General features: G+C 42.3%; 1 protein-coding gene across 10 annotated transcripts in view; it reads right to left on the reverse strand.

Annotated features, from left to right (window-relative positions):
- Positions 1 to 19,514, reverse strand: part of obscnb (obscurin, cytoskeletal calmodulin and titin-interacting RhoGEF b) — a 102,644-nt gene that overhangs the window by 55,249 nt on the left and 27,881 nt on the right. For 9 of the 10 annotated variants that reach the window (XM_029725339.1, XM_029725337.1, XM_029725336.1 and 6 more), the window contains exons 11-34: positions 19,162 to 19,440; positions 18,225 to 18,500; positions 17,529 to 17,810; positions 16,675 to 16,950; positions 16,016 to 16,291; positions 15,444 to 15,713; positions 14,521 to 14,799; positions 14,157 to 14,429; positions 13,755 to 14,021; positions 13,266 to 13,535; positions 12,438 to 12,707; positions 8,391 to 8,660; positions 8,167 to 8,279; positions 7,872 to 8,025; positions 4,959 to 5,120; positions 4,663 to 4,767; positions 3,618 to 3,884; positions 3,089 to 3,358; positions 2,642 to 2,908; positions 2,274 to 2,540; positions 1,890 to 2,156; positions 1,508 to 1,777; positions 1,016 to 1,285; positions 554 to 820 (exon numbers count right to left, since the gene is read on the reverse strand). In XM_029725339.1, coding sequence (XP_029581199.1) covers positions 554 to 820; positions 1,016 to 1,285; positions 1,508 to 1,777; positions 1,890 to 2,156; positions 2,274 to 2,540; positions 2,642 to 2,908; positions 3,089 to 3,358; positions 3,618 to 3,884; positions 4,663 to 4,767; positions 4,959 to 5,120; positions 7,872 to 8,025; positions 8,167 to 8,279; positions 8,391 to 8,660; positions 12,438 to 12,707; positions 13,266 to 13,535; positions 13,755 to 14,021; positions 14,157 to 14,429; positions 14,521 to 14,799; positions 15,444 to 15,713; positions 16,016 to 16,291; positions 16,675 to 16,950; positions 17,529 to 17,810; positions 18,225 to 18,500; positions 19,162 to 19,440 — 5,967 coding nt within the window. The remainder of the gene's footprint in view (positions 1 to 553; positions 821 to 1,015; positions 1,286 to 1,507; positions 1,778 to 1,889; positions 2,157 to 2,273; positions 2,541 to 2,641; positions 2,909 to 3,088; positions 3,359 to 3,617; positions 3,885 to 4,662; positions 4,768 to 4,958; positions 5,121 to 7,871; positions 8,026 to 8,166; positions 8,280 to 8,390; positions 8,661 to 12,437; positions 12,708 to 13,265; positions 13,536 to 13,754; positions 14,022 to 14,156; positions 14,430 to 14,520; positions 14,800 to 15,443; positions 15,714 to 16,015; positions 16,292 to 16,674; positions 16,951 to 17,528; positions 17,811 to 18,224; positions 18,501 to 19,161; positions 19,441 to 19,514) is intronic. The other variant, XM_029725335.1, reaches the window with a different exon arrangement.

Consider the following 19,514-nt stretch of genomic DNA (forward strand, 5'->3'; position numbering starts at 1 on the left):
CAACCAGAATGAGATTCGACAGTAGGAAGGAATGATCTCCCAAATGTTAAAACATTCAGCATATAGTAAGGCAAAACAAAGGGACCTGAATAATGCTCAGTCAATACAGTTGCATCGTATGAATGTTGTCTGTTCAAGAAGACAAGCAGGAGAGTCAATCTTACTAGATGTTAAAATGTCATCTCCAAGATACCAAAAACAAACTATTGCTCATATAACCCCTAGTATTATTCAAGTACCGATCAATAAAAGTTGACGGAGACAACCTAATCGCTCACAAAACATTTTTGAAGAAGCATCTAAATTCTCAACATTAATTCAAAGCTCTGTGCCCTGCTATGCACTGCAGTCAGCATGTCAGCAAATCTTTCATTTTCAGTGTCTGTAATTACTACATTAAAAAAAGTTATTAACATACGGTAGGAATTTGCAAAACCATACAACAATTTCAGTCAAAGGTAATATCAATTCACCATACATTGTTTGGTGATCTCATAGTAATTGAAAGCATTATAAAGAAAAGATCTATACTGTATATAGACCAAGGTCTTACCTTTGACTGTCACCTTCGCCGTCATCGTGGCAGTGCCCACGTCACAGGTGTAAGTGCCGCCGTCTTTCTCCTCCAGCTGTTTGATAGTGAGGGTGAGGATGGTCTCCTTCTGACTCATCTCATAGCGTCCCCCGGCCTTCAGCTCCACGCCTCCCTTGGACCAGGTGGCCTTGGAGGCAGGCTGGGCTGTCTCACACTGCAGGGTCACTGAGCCCTTCTCCTCCACCTCGCTGTCCTTAAGCTCCTTGGTAAACTTGTGGACTGGCTCTGAGAAAAGGTACATCCAGGTAGGAGCACAGCAGAGAGCATTGAGGTAGGAGAGGAAACATTTTTTGTTATTTAACATTAAAAAGCAGTCACAGTTTAAAAGTGGTAGTTCATGGTCAATGATACATGAATATCCAGTAACCAACAACCGTTAAACAATTGAAGGTGTCTGTTAAGGGAGCTTGTCAGACTTACCTTTGATCTCCAGCTTGGCCTTGGTAGTGGCCCCTCCGATAACCTCACAACTATATTCCCCAGAGTCCTGAACAGTGACACTGTGGACGGTCAACTTCATGACCCTCTCCTCTTTACTGATCTCATACTTCTCACTCTTCCTGATGTCCTTCCCATCTTTGGCCCACTGGACAGTGGCCCTGGTCTGTGTGACCTCACAGGTGAACACAGCATCCTCCCCTGAGACTACACTAATGCTCTGCAGCTCCCGTGATACAGATTTAGCTTTGCCTGGAACAAATTTCAATTATTTGTTTTAATTCTGAGGATGGCTCTATTTCCTTTCAATTACATGCAACAAACAAACTCAGAAATGTGATATATTTTCTCTCAATGGTCTACATACCCAACTTTGCGATAACCTCAGGGATCAGTTGATCAAAGTCTCAAAACCATGAATGCTAAAACCCATGCAGATTGACATTAGAACCTCAACTGGTAAAGATGTCTGACCTTCAACAGCTAAGGTAGTCTTGGAGTTTAGGTTCTTGATGTTGAAGACCACCTCACCAGCATCGGCTGGCGTCACATCCTTGATAACCAGCATGTACTTGCGACCTGTACTGGAGACCTGGAAGCGTCCTCCGTTAGCCACGGTCTGGCCATTCAAGGTCCAGGAACACTCGTCAGTGCTTTCCCGTGACAGAATACACTGAAAGCTACATGTCTCTCCCTCCATCGCCTCCACGGACTTCAACTGCTTGGTGATACCTATGCTCAGGTCTACATAAAGTGTAGAGAGAGGAGTTTTTGTTTCATAGACATGAGGACACAATTGCTGCTTCAGCACACTATAGTAATTTGTTTGCAAGTTATGCAGCTTTGTCATACACACCTCTCACAGTGACCTTTGACTTGGAAAGCTCAGTTCCCAGGTCGCAGCTGTACTCCCCTGCGTCTTCCTTGGTAACATCCTTGATGATCACACCCAGGGACTTGCCTGTGTGCAGGACCTCATACTTAGAGCCAGTGGTCAGGATCGTACCATCTTTCCTCCAGGTGGGGGAGACCCTGGGCTTGGAGACCTCACAAGCCAGGGTGATCATACCTTTCACCTCTCCCACCACGTCATCCAGAGACTTGAGGAACACTGCACGCTTCTCTGGATGAATGCAAATGGAGATCACAAGCACCAGTCAAAGATGTTTAACATATTCTTTAGTCCCACTTCTACACTACAATATTTTCACTTGGACCAAATTAGCTCATGAGTCCTTACCTTTGACTTTTAGGGTCACAACCTCCTTGATTTCCCTGACCTTAAAAATGATGGTGCCCCCATCCTCAGGTGCCAGATTCTTGAGTGTGAGCGTGTGCACTTTGCCCACGTGTGTGATGGTGTTGACCTCGTTGGAGAAGAGTGCTTTTTCATTGAGTAGCCATTGCACCTCCTCATCAGTGTAGTTGATCTCACAGGTGAACACTGCATCACTGTCCTCATCCACCTCTGTGTCCACCAGGTGTTTGGTAATCTCCACTTTCCGAACTGCAATAACCCACAGAACACATCTCATTTGAACCATCAACGCTCAGCAAAGCAATCAGCATTGAAGTCAAATCAACACCGAAATCTGATACAAAACATACCCTCTACAGTGAGAGTGGCTTTGGTCTTGGCAGCAGCCGACTGACAGCTGTACTCCCCAGTGTCTTCCCCAGTCAGCTTCTGGATGGTCAGCTGAGCCCTCACAGCGTCCTGTTTCAGGCTGTACTTGTCTGAAGCATCCAGGAGGGTTTGCCCTTTGAACCAGCTCACCTCTTTGGGTGCGGCGGAGAACTTGCAGCTCAGAGTGGCTGAGCCCTTCTCCTTGACTGTCACATCTTTAATGGGCTCTACCACCTCAAGAGGACGCTCTGTAGTTGAGAGAATAAGAAGAACAAACAACTCTGATCATAGGCAAGTCATATAGCATGCTCCTAACCCACTTTAATCCGGTTATGATAACGTAATTTCAACCAGCTATACCCACTGAGAACATGGTAGTCTGACATAACCATTTGGTTCCATGTTCTGTGTATGGAGAAGCCTCTAACCTTTGACAGTAAGCTGGGCCACAGACTTGCTCTTGCCAGCCATGAACTGGACAGGTCCTGTCATGGAGGCCTTGGTCTTCTTGAAGGTGAGGCGGTGCATGGAGCCCTCCTTCTCCATCTCCACGTCAATGCTCTCCTGCACGGCCACACCATTCAGGGTCCACTTGGGGGGCTTGACTGAGTCGATGTTGATCTCCACCTCGAAGAAGGCGGCAAAGGGCTCGGTCACTTCCACGGCACTTAGCTCCCGTACGATGCTGATGGCCTGCTCTAGAGGGACCACAGATACAGAGGGTGTAGGTCATACTTGAGGTAAAATCACTCTTAATTACACTCTTTAGGGATCTGTTAAGAGTGCTATTTCCATTCACTCCTTGACTGGTAGTCCTGTGTCCTGAAGTATTGATATGTGCTAAAATAGATTCGGAAGTATATTTTTACGAAGCCACATCATACTTTTTAAAAATACACTTCATAGAAAATGAATACATGTTTACAATAGACAATGTCCTGGATTTCCTCCTGTTACCTTCCACAAGAAGTTTACAGGATGTCTTGTCATCGATGGCGTCACAGGTGTAAATATCCTCATCATCCGAGCCCACGTCGTTTATGGTGAGTTTGCGGTATATACCCTCACTGCTGATCTCGTGCTTCTTGCTGGGCTTGATCTCCTTCTTGTTCTTGTACCACGTGACCTTGGCGCTGGCCCGGGACACTTGGCATTCCAAGAACCCACGGTGTGTATACAAGGCTAACTTATCCCTGAGCTTCTTCACAAACTGGACAGGGAGCTCTACAGTAACAATAACAACCGTATCAATACAAGGAAGCCATACTTAGCAGTACCACAGAAACATATCAGAACACTATCATACATCAAAGCAGTAAGTAGCACTAAACTAAGACAGGGAACAGAAAGGACTCAACAGGGGTCAGTACGCCAAAGAAAACAACATCCACAGGCTCTCCCAAGGAACAGTGATTTATCATGTGCTGTCTTCCATCAACTCCAACATCCTGAGGGGCTCAGATAGCCACTGCATGACCTTCTCATTCCTGGCCTGGCACAGACGGATCGCCATAAACAACACGAGAGAAAGTTCCCGAGGGTAGTCAGATCAACCTAGGATCTAGATTCTGTGGTTCAGGTTCCCAGAGGATGTATAGCAGCCATACGTCAAAGAAAGACAGCACCATGGATTCCCAGAGAAACCACTACAAACTGTTAAGGATGTAGCCCTCTGGCCAGGGATACAAAACACCAATATTCCAGTCTGAAAGAGGCCAATGCAGTATCATCCCCACAGACGTTTGGCTGCTGAACCAAAATAAACCTCAGAGGACAGGCTGGATCTGGATCAGTTGACATAATATTTTTCAGATTTGAGTTATGGAAAGAGAACTGCATTCACCATTGGCATATTTAATGAGTGCTAGTGAATTCTTTGAATTTGTTATGTACAGTATATTGTGATGTGCTGACCTGAATATGTTATTATATCCTATGTTGCTTAGCATATCATGCCGTAAATACCATGCTATAGGTAAAGCATGCTGGAAATAGACTTTACCTTTCACTGTCAGTTTGGCTGTTGAAGAGGCCTTTTCAGCTGTGAATTTAATCTCAGCAATGTCTTCTGGGGTCACCGACTTAAACAGCAGCACATAGATTTTACCTTTAATTGAAAGAAGGCAACTTATAAGAACAGTACTGAATATTAAAACACTGAAATAGTAAATTTGTCCTAATTGATCAATGATAATAATTCAAAAACGGTGTATTACTAAAATGTATGAGTGTTTATCACAAATATGGACATCTAAACATATATTTGGAAAGTATGGCAAATGTGTGTATTCTCCTCACCCTCTTGTCTCATCTTGATGTTGTCACCGACTTTGAGTTTGGTGTCGCCTTTGAACCACTGGCAGTCCACTTCATCGTGAGAGATCTCACAGAAGAACGAAGCGCTCTCCTTCTCCATCACCTCCACGTCCTCAAGCTTCTTCACTATTTTAATGTCTCGGGCTGTGGAGCGAGAAGCACAAGAGACAATAAAAAGAGACATTAGAAAGTCTTCAACACATCTAATGCTGAATGGAATATGGCCGTTCTTTTACATTGATTTTTAGCTATGTATAGCGGGGTCTGAAATGATTCACACCCTTGATAAAGATTAGCAAAAATGACTGTATAAAATAAATAATTAAAATACTGTGCTATATTGTAGGCTGAAAAAATTGGGGAAATTATATTATTTTATACTAATACAATTGCTCAGACAAAGAGAATTTGTTTAACAAGTAATATATATTTTTTGCAAAAAGTAGGGGTCAAAATTATTGACACGTGTTTTCAATACCTCACCTTGCAAGGATAACAGCACTGAGCCTTTTTATGAGTTGAAGAACACATTGTATTTGTATTTATTATGGATCCCAATTAGCTGCTGTCAAGGCAGCAGCTACTCTTCCTGGGGTCCAAACACATTAAGGCACTTATATCACACATAAAACAAAAGATTAAACAGTACATCATATAACATTATTCATATCTACAATACAAAATGTATAATACCACAATACACCTATATTACAATATACTGTAAGTGTGTGTAGAGTGAGTGTGCTAGCGTGTGTGTGCATATGAGTGTGTCTGTACCTGTGTGTGTGTCTCTTCACAGTCTCCGCTGTTCCATAAGGCGTATTTTTATCTGTTTTTTTAATCTGATTCTACTGCTTGCATCAGTTACCTGATGTGGAATAGAGTTCCATGTAGTCATTGTGTTATGTAGTACTGTGTGCCTCCCGTAGTCTGTTCTGGACTTGAGGATTGTGATGAGACATTTGGTGACATGTCATGGGGGGTATGCATGGGTGTCCGAGCTATGTGGTAGTAGTTTAAACAGGCAGCTCGGTGCATTCAGCTTGTCAACAGCTTGTCTTACTACTTGTCTTACAAAAACAAGTAGTGACGAAGTCAATCTCTCCTCCACTCTGAGCCATGAGAGATTGACATGCATATTATTAAATGTTAGATCTCCGTGTACATTTAAGGGCCAGCAGTGCTGCCCTGTTCTGAGCCAATTGTAATTTTCCGAGGTCCCTCTGTGGCAGGCGCCAGGTGCGACAAAAATATGGCCTTGTTGATAGTGTTGTTAAGAAGGTAGAGTAACGCTTTATTATGGACAGACTTCTCCCCATCTTAGCTACTGTTGTATCAACATGTTTTGACCATGACACCTCAACTTGCTCAATTTCAGTCGCTGTAGTAGCTGACGTGTATAGTGTTGAGTCATCCACATTTACTCAAAGCCAGTGGCATGTCATTAGTAAAGATTTTAAAAAGTAAGGGGCCTAGACAGCTGCCCTGGGGAATTCCTGATTCTACCTGGATTATGTTGGAAAGGCTTCCATTAAAGAACACTATCTGACAGATAACTCTTTATCCACAATATAGCACATACGTTTTTCCAGTAGCAGGCTATGATCGATAATGTCAAAAGCTGCACTTAAGTCTAACAAAACAGCTCCCACAATCGTTTTATCATCAATTTCTCTCAGCCAATCATCAGTCATTTGTGTAAATGCTTTGCTTGTTGAACGTCCTTCCCTACAAGCATGCTGAAAGTCTGTTGTCAATCTGTTTACTGTAAAATAGCAGTATATCTGGTCAAACACAATGTTTTCCAAAAGCTTACTAAGGGTGATTGGTTGGCTATTTGAGCCAGTAAAGAGGGCTTTACTATTCTTGGGTAGCAGAATGACTTTTGCTTACCTCCAGGACTGAGGGCACACACTTTCTATCAGTCTTTGATTCGTACTCTATTATCCTCAGTCATTTTCCATCCACGTTGTCAGACCCCGATGGATTGTCATTGTTGATAGACAATATTTTTTCACCTCTTCCACACTCACTTTACAGAACTCATAATTTGGTCAGTTAAACTTGGATGTGTAGTGTCAACGTTTGTTGCTGGCATGCCATGCCTAAGTTTGCTAAACTTGCCAATAGAAAAATCATTAAAGTAGTTGGTAATATCAGTGGGTTTTGTGGTGAATGAGCCATCTAATTCAATGAATGACGGAGTGGAGTTTGCCTTTTTGTCCAAAATTTCATTTTTTTATACCAATTGTCTTTGTTTTATAGTATAGTGTGTTCCTCTTTGTATTCAGTTTAGTCACATTATTTCTCAATTGTAAGGGATCGTAGACCATTCCTACGTACAAAATCCGTCCAGATCCTTGATATCCTTTTTTTGGAAGGATTCTGTGTGGAGGAATGTTTCTAAGATCCTTGTCAATGTGTTCTCATAAAACAATTTTGAAAAAACTTCCGTGCCGTTATCCTCGCAAGGTGAGGTATTGACAGTTATTGAAAAAAGGGGTGTCAATAATTTTGACCCCCACCTTTTTGAGATTTGTTTTAATCACTTGTTAAACGAAATCTAATTCTCTGAGCAATTGTATTCGTATAAATTAATATAATTTAAAAAAAAATTTGAGCTACAATATAGCTTAATATTTGAACTTTTCTTTTATACAGTCAATTTTGCTCATCTTTATCGAGTCTGTCAATAAGATCGGACCCCACCGTATCTGGTAAGAAGGAGGTCTGTTATTTCAAAGTGAGACACGCACTATTTTTAATTACCTGTACAACAAAGTACAACTATCATTGACAAGCCTATAAAATAATTTGATTTTATTACACAATCAGTATCATTGGATTGCATAATATACAGTGTATTGTACCATATGAATAACATGTGGGGAATACCATGAATAGTGAGTTTAGCTGATGTGTTGTCATCAGACGTTTGGCAGACGTATGTGCCCTCATCCTCTTTGGAACATTTGTGGATTAGCAGGCTGCGTGTCCGGCCCTGGGAGTGGATGCGAAAGTTCTTTCCTGGTTTTAGCTCCATGTCACCCTAAGAAACAGTGGTATTTTTGTAAAAATGATTTAATTGTATACACAATTATGCAATTATGCAAATAAAATTGCTGACATTGAACACTTTCTCACTTTTCATGACTACAGTTCCATGATTTACTGGAATATGTTTTCTCACCTTGAACCACTTGACCTCAGCATTAGTTCTGGACACCTCACACTCAAGCGTAGCCTTCTCCTTCTCTGGGGCTTTGACATCCTCCATGGGTTTAGAGATCATAGCCGCAGGTTCTATAAAAACCCCAACACCAATAAGCACAACCTTCAAATAACAGCTGCCACCTCAATTAGCACTCAACTCGATTAATAGTTTACTGTTTGTCGAAAATGGATATAACCTACCAGTAACAATGAGTTTGGCAGAAGTTTTGACCCCCTCTGCTTGGAAGGCAATTGTTCCTGCGTCCTCCATCTTGATTTGGGATAGTGTGAGGGCGTGCTTCTTTCCCAGGGCTGTGATGCGGCAGTTGGACCCTGCCTTGAGCTTGATGCTGTCCCTGGTCCAGGAGCCCTCCACGTCAGCCTGGCTGAGCTCCACCTCAAGGGTCACTGTCTCCTTCTCATGGGCCTTGACCTCCGGCAGCAGGCCGTTCACCACTTCAATCTTCTTCACTGTGAAACACAGACAGAGGGAATGTTTAGGTGTGTTGGAATATGCATAAAATTATAGGTTACACTGCATCATCAGTAAGTGTCCTGTACATCTCTTCTTGGCACTGAAACTGTAGATATAAATAGTCTGAGTATCTGGGTGGGGATCAAATGTTCAAACAAAACTGCATGTAATATTAGAGAATACTGTCTCTGACTTACTATACTCAATAAGGGCTAATTACCGTATACAGTGCCATCAAAGTATTCACGCATCAAGACTTTTTCCACATTTTGTTGTGGGATTAAAAGGGATTTAATTGTCATTTTCTGTCAACAATCTACTAAAATACTCTGTAATGTCAAAGTGGAATAAAAATTCAAAAATGTGTTAAATATGATTATTTTTTAAGTATTTAATAGATACATATTCAACCCCCTGAGTCAATACATGTTAATAAATCAAATGCATTTATAAAGCCCTTTTTTTTACATCAGCAGATACCCAACCTATAACCCCAAAAAGCAAGCAATGCAGATGTAGAAGCACAGTGGCAAGGAAAAACTCCCTAAAAAGGCAGGAACCTAGGTAGAAACCTAGAGAGGAAGCAGGTTCTGAGGGGTGACCAGTCCTCTTATGGCTGTGCCGGGTGGAGATTATAAGAGTACATGGCCATTAAGGACAGATCGTTCTTCAAGATATTCAAACGTTCATAGATTACCAGCAGAGTCAAACAATAATCACAGTGGTTGTAGAGGGTGAAACAGGTCAGTATCTCAGGAGTAAATGTCAGTTGGCTTTTCATACCCGAGCATTCAGAGGTCGAGACAGCAGGTGCGGTAGAGTGGGAGAGAGAGAGGGAGGGAGAGCTAGAGAGAGGGAGAGAGAGGGTCGAAAACAGCAGGTCTGGGACAATGTAGCACTTCCGGTGAACAGGTCAGGGTTCAATAGCCACAGGCAGAACAATTGAAACGGGAGCAGCAGCACGACAATGTAGCACGTCCGGTGATGTTAGAATCACCTTTGGCAGAGGTTACAGCTGTGAGTCTTTCTGGGTAAGTCTCTAAGAGCGTTCCACACGGTGCAAATTACAGGTGAACCAGGGGGGCCTCAGCTACCCTGAATGAGACGTTAGCTCCTCTAAATGCAACAAAAGTCAGACTTTGGGTGGGGCCTCTAAATAATGCTAATGTAACCATTTTCCTATTTGTTTAAAATGCAGTGGTAAATATGTTGTACAGTGGTAAACATGAAAACAAAACCTTCCAATGAAATGAACACCCCCACCTCTCTGTCATGGTTTAAACCATTTATTTATGTGGCAGCGCTGGCAGTCTCAGCTGAACACCTTTACGCATAGATTTTCCTTTGTACTTCCTTATTTTCGCCATTTGTTTGCCGTGCATCCTTGATAAAATATATCCTATGGATTTATTCCAATGCATTAGCTTTATCCGTTGATGTATCATTGTTTGATTTGTCAGTCAGCTCAGCTGTTCAGGGCACTCATTGCTTTGTTTCTCAGGTGTGTGCTGGTACTCGTGTTCTCCATTCTCCAGTAGTAGTAGACCATTTATTTAGCTTTATTATTTTCTTTACTGCATCACCTGATGATGGTCAACAATATCACTAGACAACTAGCCTACAGCTAGACATCAATGCGCATCCAACAAGTATATGTTAATGACAGTAGGCCTATAGTTGACTCTCGTTTAGAAGCATTCGATTTTGCAGTGGGATAGGCCTACATTATTTTGGATTTGTGTCCCCATGGCAACTGTTTTAACGGTGAAACATAATGAAATGTTACGTTGGCATAGTTACACTTACAGAGCATTTTCCCAGATCTCCAAGATCCATGATAGGTACAGGGTTTAAGATCAATATTCTATTTCAATTGTTAAACGCTAAATAATGAAAAATAACACTGTCATAAATGTAAGAAAAGAAAGGCCGTGTTTTATGTCACACGATCTGTGAGGACTCCAAGCATTAACTCGTGAATTATGGACAACTCATGAACTAGGCTGTTAAACATGTTATGATTCAACTCATGTTTTATATTGAATGTAGGCTACCTGTTCTGCGTGTGTTCATGTGTTTACAATTGCGTTGGCTGAGAGGGTAGGCTACAGGCAGTGGTGCAGGCCTAGTGGAGGGTAAACACAAGTAAACACCGTTCACCCAACTTTAAAAAAATTTAATGCATTAAAAGCATAGGGAGAGTGACTTTTTTCACCACGACCGGCAATCAGAGTTTACTCACCTATTATTGTATTTTTTTTACACTACGTCACTGGCTACTGGTGGGTCTATTTGAAGTTCATGGTAATACACATTGTAGCCTAGTCTAGTAAATTGGCAGTATGTGTTAGGGTGACCATCCCGTTTTTTCCCGAGATAGTTTCAGACCCATTTCAGGTGTCACAAATTTTCAGCCCCCCACCACCAATGTCATGGTGTAATTCACACTCTGGTTCCACACCTGGATTGTGCAACATTTGACCATTATTCTTGTCAAAATTCTTCAAGCTCTCAAATTGGTTGTAAGTCATTGCTAGACAACCATTTTCAGGTCTTGCCATAGATTTTCAAGCAGAGTTAAGTCAAAACGGTAACTCGGCCACTCAGGAACATTCACTGTCTTCTTGGTAAGTAACTCCAGTGTAGATTTGGCCTTGTGTTTCAGGTTATTGTCCTGCTGAAAAGTGAAATCATCTCCCAGTGTCTGGTGGAAAGCAGACTCAACCAGGTTTTCTAGGATTTTGCCTGTGGTTAGCTCAATTCTGTTTCTTTTTTATCCTGAAATACTCCCCAGTCCTTAATGATTACAAGCACATGATGCAGCCACCACTATGCTTGGAAATATGGAGAGTGGTACTCAGTAATGTGATATGTTGGATTTTCCCCAAACATAACACTTTGTATTCTGGACAAAAAGTTAATTGCTTTGCCACATTTTTTTGCATTATTACTTTTGTGCGGTGTTGCAAACAATATTTTGGAATATTTTTATTCTGTACAGGCTTCCTTCTTTTTACTCTGTCAATTAGGTTAGTATTGTGGAGGAACTACAATATTGATCCATCCTCAGTTTTTTTTCTATCACAGCCATTAAACTCTGTAACTGTTTTAAGCCACCATTGGCCTCATGGTGAAATCCCTGAGCGGTTTCCTTCCTCTCCGGTAACTGAGTTAAGCACGACGGCTGGATCTTTGTAGTGACTGGGTGTATTGATACGCCATCCAACGCGTAAATAATAACTCTACCATGCTCAAAGAGATATATTCAATGTCTGCTTTTTTATGTTTTACCCATCTACCAATAGGTGCCCTTTGCAAAGATTTGGAAAACCTCCCTGGTCTTTGTGGTTGAATCTGTGTTTGAAATTCACTGTTTGACTGAGTTAACTGTACTGTACTGTATGTGTGATCTACAGAGATGACATAGTCATTCGAAAATCATGTTAAACACTTTTATTGCACACATAGTGAGTCGATGCAACTTATGTGATTTTTTAAGCAAATTTTTCCTCCAGAACTTATTTAGGCTTACCATAACAACAGGGTTGAATACTTATTGACTCAAGATATTTCAGCTTTTCATTTTTAATTAATTTGTAAAAATAAAAAAAACATTTGACATTATAGGGAATCGTGTGTAGGCCAGTGACCAAAATGTAATACATTTAAAATGCAGGCTGTAACACAACAAAATGTGGAAAAACTCAAGGGGTGTGAATAATTTCTGTAGCTACTCTACATAACCATAAAACTACCGCACCATTCTTACTTACCATCCACTGTGAGTTTGGCCTGGGTCTTGTCATCCAGGGTCTCACAGGAGTAGTAGCCACGGTCGGCCGTAGTCACACTCTTAAAGACCAGGGTCTGCTTGGCTCCGTCCACCCTGATCTCCATGTTACCTCCAGGCTGTAGCACCACGCTGTTCTTCATCCACCTGACCTCTTTAGAGGGCTTACTCAGCTCTACCTCCAGCTTCACCTCCTTCTGATCCTCCACCGCCATCACATTCTCCAGCTTCTTCTTGAACATCACCGGCTCCACTGTCAGGGCACAAAGAAAACACAGATATTACAACTCCTTTCTGAAAACTGCAAAATTGCTTAGAAGGCTTCTACATTTTTGTAAACAATGGCTGTAATTGTATATCAATCAATGAAAACAATCAGAGGATTTTACAGAACAGATGCATATCCATGGGAAATGTGCATATTTTTTATATCATAAGTGTTAAAGCTGCAATATGTAACTTTTTGGGCAACCTGACCAAATTCACATAGAAATGTTCATTATAGATGTCATTCTCATTGAAAGCAAGACCAAGAAGCAGTACATCTGTTCCGTTTCTATGCTTCTTGTTCTTAAGTTTAGCTTTTGCATCTTTTACTCCTGGTTTTGTACACCAGCTTCAAACAGCTGAAAATACTATATTTTTGGTTATGGAAAAGATATTTCACAGCGGTTTAGATGGTAAATTGATTCTCTACACTATACTTGCTCTTTTGGTCACATAAACTGAAATTAGGCAAACTATGAATTTTAGCAAACAGGAGCTATTTCTCCATAGTGCACCTTTAAAGCGAATGGAGGTTGGTTCTTACGTTGCACTTGGAGGGTAGCACTGCAGGTTTTTCCCTCTGCATCAATGCTGATCTCCTGAGCATTATCCTGACTGACTGAGGTGATGGTGAGGGAGTGGCAGGTGCCCCCATGCTCAATCTTATATTTGGGCCCAGCAGTGATGGGCACGTTGTTGCAGAACCATTTCACTTTGACGTCAGCTGGGGTGACACTACACTTGAAGATGGCCTCCTTCCCCTCCACAGCAGCGACGTTGCTCAGCTTGGAAGTCAGCTTCACCAGTCTGGGTGCTGAAAAGGCCAGAAAATAATAGATTATTTGGAGACATAATTAGACTCCGAAACACAGAAAATGTGCTAATATGGAAATAAATGGCTTAACATCTAGTGCGTTTGACTGTATGTCTGTAACTACTGTATGCTGTATCTTGTATATGTCTGTAACTACAGTTCATGTTGTAGTAGTCAGTGACCAAGTTGTAAATCTAATGAAAACAAAGCCTCAGCTACCTTTGGTGGAGACCTTGGCAGAGGTCTTATCATCTTTGCATTCACAGCTGTATTCTCCCTCATCCTCTTTTGCCATTCCTGTCACAGTAAGGACCCGCTTGGGACCATCAGTGCTGACACAGAACCTGCCGCCGGGTTTGACCTCACAGCTGTTGTGGCGCCAGAGCACGTCCCCTAAGGCTCGATTCATTTCACAGGTCAGGGTCAGTGTACCACCCAGCTCTGTGGCTACAGGCTGCAACTGCACCACAAACTTCAGTGGTGAATCTGAAGGGAAACATGGCCAGCATTTCATTAGCTAAATGGAATATGTAGGATCTTCATAGGTATTGACTATACTCACAGAAACATACAACACTAGCCCGTCAATCAATTGTTCTGATGAATGAAAAGCAAACTAACCTTTGACTTGAACTTTGAACTCAAGCTTGTCGTCAGCAGTGTGGCAAGAGTAGGTGCCACTGTCTTTGACTTCAGTGGACTTCACAATCAGGGTACGAGAATGTCCCTCTCTCTTCATGTCATACTTAGAGCTCTCCTTCAACTCCACACCATCCCTGAACCATTTAACACTGGCACTCTCCGAAGTCAGCTCAGTGGTCAAAACAATCTTCTCACTTGCTTGAACACTGCATATATCCTTCACTGCAGTTTTTTTAAACTTGGCAGAGGATTCTAGAAACAAAAAAGAAGACTTGTTAATATGGAGGTGATAGCAAAGACATTTGGGTACAACAAATATTGTTGAAAGTCAATGACATCCTACCTGCCACCTCTATCTTGAAGGCCAACTTCTCCGCTCCAACCTCACAGGTGTACTCTCCAGCATCCTTCTTCTCCACCTTCTCTATCACCAGCTGACGAGTCTTGCCCTTTGTCTCCATGGAGACTGTCTTACTGGACGTCAGCAGCTTGCCATCCTTGTACCATTTCACCTCTGTCTTGGTGTCGGACACCTCACAACTCAGAGAGGCTTTCTGGGAAAGAGTAGCTTTCACCTCCTTCTGTACAGACTCCTTGTTGGTGAAGGCAGCCTGTTGTGCTTCTGATGGAACAATCATGGAGGGGCACAATGGCAAAAATATTTCATTTAGGGTCAAACAGTATCAACACCAAACACAGGAGACGTCCCTTACTGTCCTGTACAGACCATGGGGACAATGAACTACAGAACGTACACCGGGAGTCAACAATTCTAACATGATACGGAGACAAAGAAACTATGCAACAAAGATGGAAACAGACTTTTCAGACATAATATAAGCTAGAGCAGCAACACAGATTGCAGGAGACATCAACTTGGGAAGACAACTCAACAAATGAAAGAACCTTTGTCAAACACAAGTTTTATTGGATAAATATCTGTAGGACAGGCATATGGACAACCATCCCTCCCACTATAACATTTACATTTACATTTAAGTCATTTAGCAGACGCTCTTATCCAGAGCGACTTACAAATTGGTGCATTCACCTTAAGATATCCAGTGGAACAACCACTTTACAATAGTGCATCTAAATCTTTTTTTGGGGGGGGGGGGGGGGGGGGGGGGGGGGGGGGGGGGGTTAGAAGGATTACTTTATCCTATCCCAGGTATTCCTTAAAGAGGTGGGGTTTCAGGTGTCTCTATAAGCCCTATAGCAGACAATAGACGGACAGTAAATCCAATAGCTGCAAAACATCCATACCTGCCACCTGAATCTTATAGACCAGTTTCTCCGCTCCAACCTCACAGGTGTACTCTCCAGCATCCTTCTTCTCCACCTTCTCTATCACCAGCTGACGAGTCTTGCCCTTTGTCTCCATGGAGACTGTCTTACTGGAAGTCAGCAGCTTGCCATCCTTGTACCATTTCACCTCTGTCTTGGTGTCGGACACCTCACAGCTCAGAGTGGCTTTCTGGGAAAGAGTAGCTTTCACCTCCTTCTGTAAAGACTCCTTGTTAGAGAAGGCAGTCTCTGAAGTAGAAATCATGAAATGGCACAGTAATATTAGAAACCCTTCATTTAGGGTGGAACACAAGAAATACAGGAAGCATATCTCTACATGAGATATACATGGGAGTCAATAACCAGCAATTCAAATATAGTTTTAGATAGACACAAATATGCAACCGAGAGACAGAAATCTACAACAAAAACAGCCATTCAGAGAACATCAGCTTGAGTATATACATTTTTTTGGGGGGGGGGGGCCATTCAGCATCCAAAGCCTTGAGAGAGATATCAATATAGACAACCAGCTTTCATATCATCCATACCTGCCACCTGTATCTTGAAGGCCAGTTTCTCTGCTCCAACCTCACAGGTGTACTCTCCAGCATCTTTCTTCTCCACCTTCTCTATCACCAGCTGACGAGTCTTGCCCTTTGTCTCCATGGAGACTGTCTTACTGGAAGTCAGCAGCTTGCCATCCTTGTACCATTTCAGCTCAGTCTTTGGGTCGGACACCTCACAGCTCAGAGTGGCTTTCTGGGAGAGAGTAGCTTTCACCTCCTTCTGTACAGACTCCTTGTTGGTGAAGGCAGCCTGGACCTCTGAATGGGGATCAATTAAGGGTATGGGAAAATCCGAAACCCTCAATTCAGGGTAAAACAATCCCAACCCCAAATCAGAAACCATTAACATAATCTTGTCCATGACAGACAAAGGAGACATCAAGTGATATTGCCAGAGTAAGTTAAAAATCAGCATTTCTAAAGCATTATGAGACAAAGACAGTTCAACAAACAGAAACAGACAAATCCGATATCAACATGAACAAAACAATCATAATAGACAACGGTATAACATATCTTTGCTTGGGAGAAAACACCTGTTGACAATGTAGATCACACACTGTATATTCACAACCATTCAACCACCAAAACCTTGAGAGAAACATCAATAGACAGCCAGCTTTCTTTCATATTGTCCCTACCTGCCACCTGTATCTTAAAGGTGACTTTCTCTGCTCCAACCTCACAGGTGTACTCTCCAGCATCCTTCTTCTCCACCTTCTCTATCACCAGCTGACGAGTCTTGCCTTTTGTCTCCATGGAGACTGTCTTACTGGAAGTCAGCAGCTTGCCATCCTTGTACCATTTAACCTCTGTCTTGGTGTCGGACACCTCACAGCTCAGAGTGGCTTTCTGGGAGAGAGTAGCTTTCACCTCCTTCTGTACAGACTCCTTGTTGGAGAAGGCAGCCTGAGTTTCTGAAGGAGGAACCGTTGAAGGATATGATGGAAATGAAAAACCTTTCACACAATATAACATCAAAACAGGAACCATATCTATAGACTGGACAAATACGGGAGGTATTGGACATTGAGCAGCCTTCCAAAGTCAACCATCAGATATTCAAATATTTTATGGAGACGGAAACACACACCAGAACAACAAACAAGGAAACAGAGCACTCAGATATCCCCATGAGCAACGTCAGTCAAACAAGACACAATATTAAAAGGACATTGTTGTGAGGAATCAAAACAACCAATTAAAAAACTCCCCAAACCTTTCTGTTTGTAACATAGAACTTACAAATTCTATGGTCCCAAATACACATTGAAAATAACAAAATAGCTGAAAGTTTGTAAGATAAAAACAGAACTAAAAACCTAGCTGTGTCTGCCCCATAACATCTCCTCAGACTTAGGTACTGTAAATCTCTTCTTGAAATAAGAATAATACAATTTGAATTCGTAGGACAGACAAATGGGCAACCATTCCAGCAACCAAAGCCTAAATGGCATCACAGAGAGCATGCAACTAAAAAATAACTCCTCCTTACCTCCTGTTACGTGTATCTTGAAGGCCAGCTTTTCTGTTCCCACCTCACAGGTGTACTCTCCACCATCCTTCTTCTCCACCTTCTCTATCACCAGCTGACGAGTCTTGCCCTTTGTCTCCATGGAGACTGTCTTACTGGAAGTCAGCAGCTTGCCATCCTTGTACCATTTCACCTCTGTCTTGGTGTCGGACACCTCACAGCTCAGAGAGGCTTTCTGGGAAAGAGTAGCTTTCACCTCCTTCTGTACAGACTCCTTGTTGGTGAAGGCAGCCTGTTGTGCTTCTGATGGAACAATCATGGAGGGGCACAATGGCAGAAATATTTCATTTAGGGTCAAACAGTATCAACACCAAACACAGGACACATCCCTTACTGTCCTGTACAGACCATGGGGACAATGAACTACAGAACATACACCGGGAGTCAACAATTCTAACATGATACGGAGACAAACAAACTATGCAACAAAGATGGAAACAGACTTTTCAGACATAATATAAGCTAGAGCAGCAACACAGATTGCAGGAGACATCAACTTGGGAAGACAACTCAACAAATGAAAGAACCTTTGTCAAACACAAGTTTTATTGGATAAATATCTGTAGGACAGGCATATGGACAACCACCCCTCCCACTATAAGCCCTATAGCAGACGATAGACGGACAGTAAATCCAATAGCTGCAAAACATCCATACCTGCCACCTGAATCTTATAGACCAGTTTCTCCGCTCCAACCTCACAGGTGTACTCTCCAGCATCCTTCTTCTCCACCTTCTCTATCACCAGCTGACGAGTCTTGCCCTTTGTCTCCATGGAGACTGTCTTACTGGAAGTCAGCAGCTTGCCATCCTTGTACCATTTCACCTCTGTCTTGGTGTCGGACACCTCACAGCTCAGAGTGGCTTTCTGGGAGAGAGTAGCTTTCACCTCCTTCTGTACAGACTCCTTGTTGGTGAAGACAGCCTGGGCTTCTGTAAATCAACCATTAGCAATTCAAATATGGAATAGGAATAGACACACAGCCCCAAAAGGGACAGAGACCAGTGAGACGTCCCAATAAGCAACAATAGCAAGCCAAAAGTCAAAACAACCAGAACCATATCAAGCAAAGAAACAACCTTGATGCGTCAAATATAGGTGTAGGATTTTTGCCAGTTTGCTACAGCAGGAAAATAATCCTGCAGCAACAGTAAATGTGAATCATTTGTAGGGGTTGCTACATTTTTCGTAAGGCAAAATCAGGTCTGAAATGTGAAAGAGGAAAGGACAAACTTTAAAAGCATTTTTAAACTTCAAATACACTACAAGTTTCACATTTCCTGTATTGCAGGAAAGTTGTCCTGCAACAGGGTGATGAAATTAAGATCATACCCCCTTGTCTGTATACCCCCTTGTCTGATAGAATCAACTAATCCTAAAATTGCAATTTTAACACTATGGCAACAACAAAATAGGCATTGGTTTCTGACTGAGACTAAATCTAAATGTAATTTAACAGTATATTTGCCAAAGCTTCCCAGAGGCGAGATAAATATATAACAGTTATATTTTCCTAAGATAAACATGTCAAATGCGCATATCAGACAACCATTCCAGCAAAAGCAGACCAGACAGCGAGTAGATCCTCCTTACCTGTCACCTGAATCTTGAAGGCCAACTTCTCCGCTCCAACCTCACAGGTGTACTCTCCAGCATCCTTCTTCTCCACCTTCTCTATCACCAGCTGACGAGTCTTGCCCTTTGTCTCCATGGAGACTGTCTTACTGGACGTCAGCAGCTTGCCATCCTTGTACCATTTCACCTCTGTCTTGGTGTCAAACACCTCACAGCTCAGAGTGGCTTTCTGGGAAAGTGTAGCTTTCACCTCCTTCTGTACAGACTCCTTGTTGGTGAAGACAGCCTGTTGGGTTTCTAAGGGAACAATCACGGAGGGGCAAGTTGCATTTCAAGGGATTAAACACTAAAAACATGATCTTTCGACTCTG

The sequence above is a fragment of the Salmo trutta genome, chromosome 31 (genome assembly GCF_901001165.1).
Source record: "Salmo trutta chromosome 31, fSalTru1.1, whole genome shotgun sequence".
NCBI classification, from domain to species: domain Eukaryota; kingdom Metazoa; phylum Chordata; class Actinopteri; order Salmoniformes; family Salmonidae; genus Salmo; species Salmo trutta.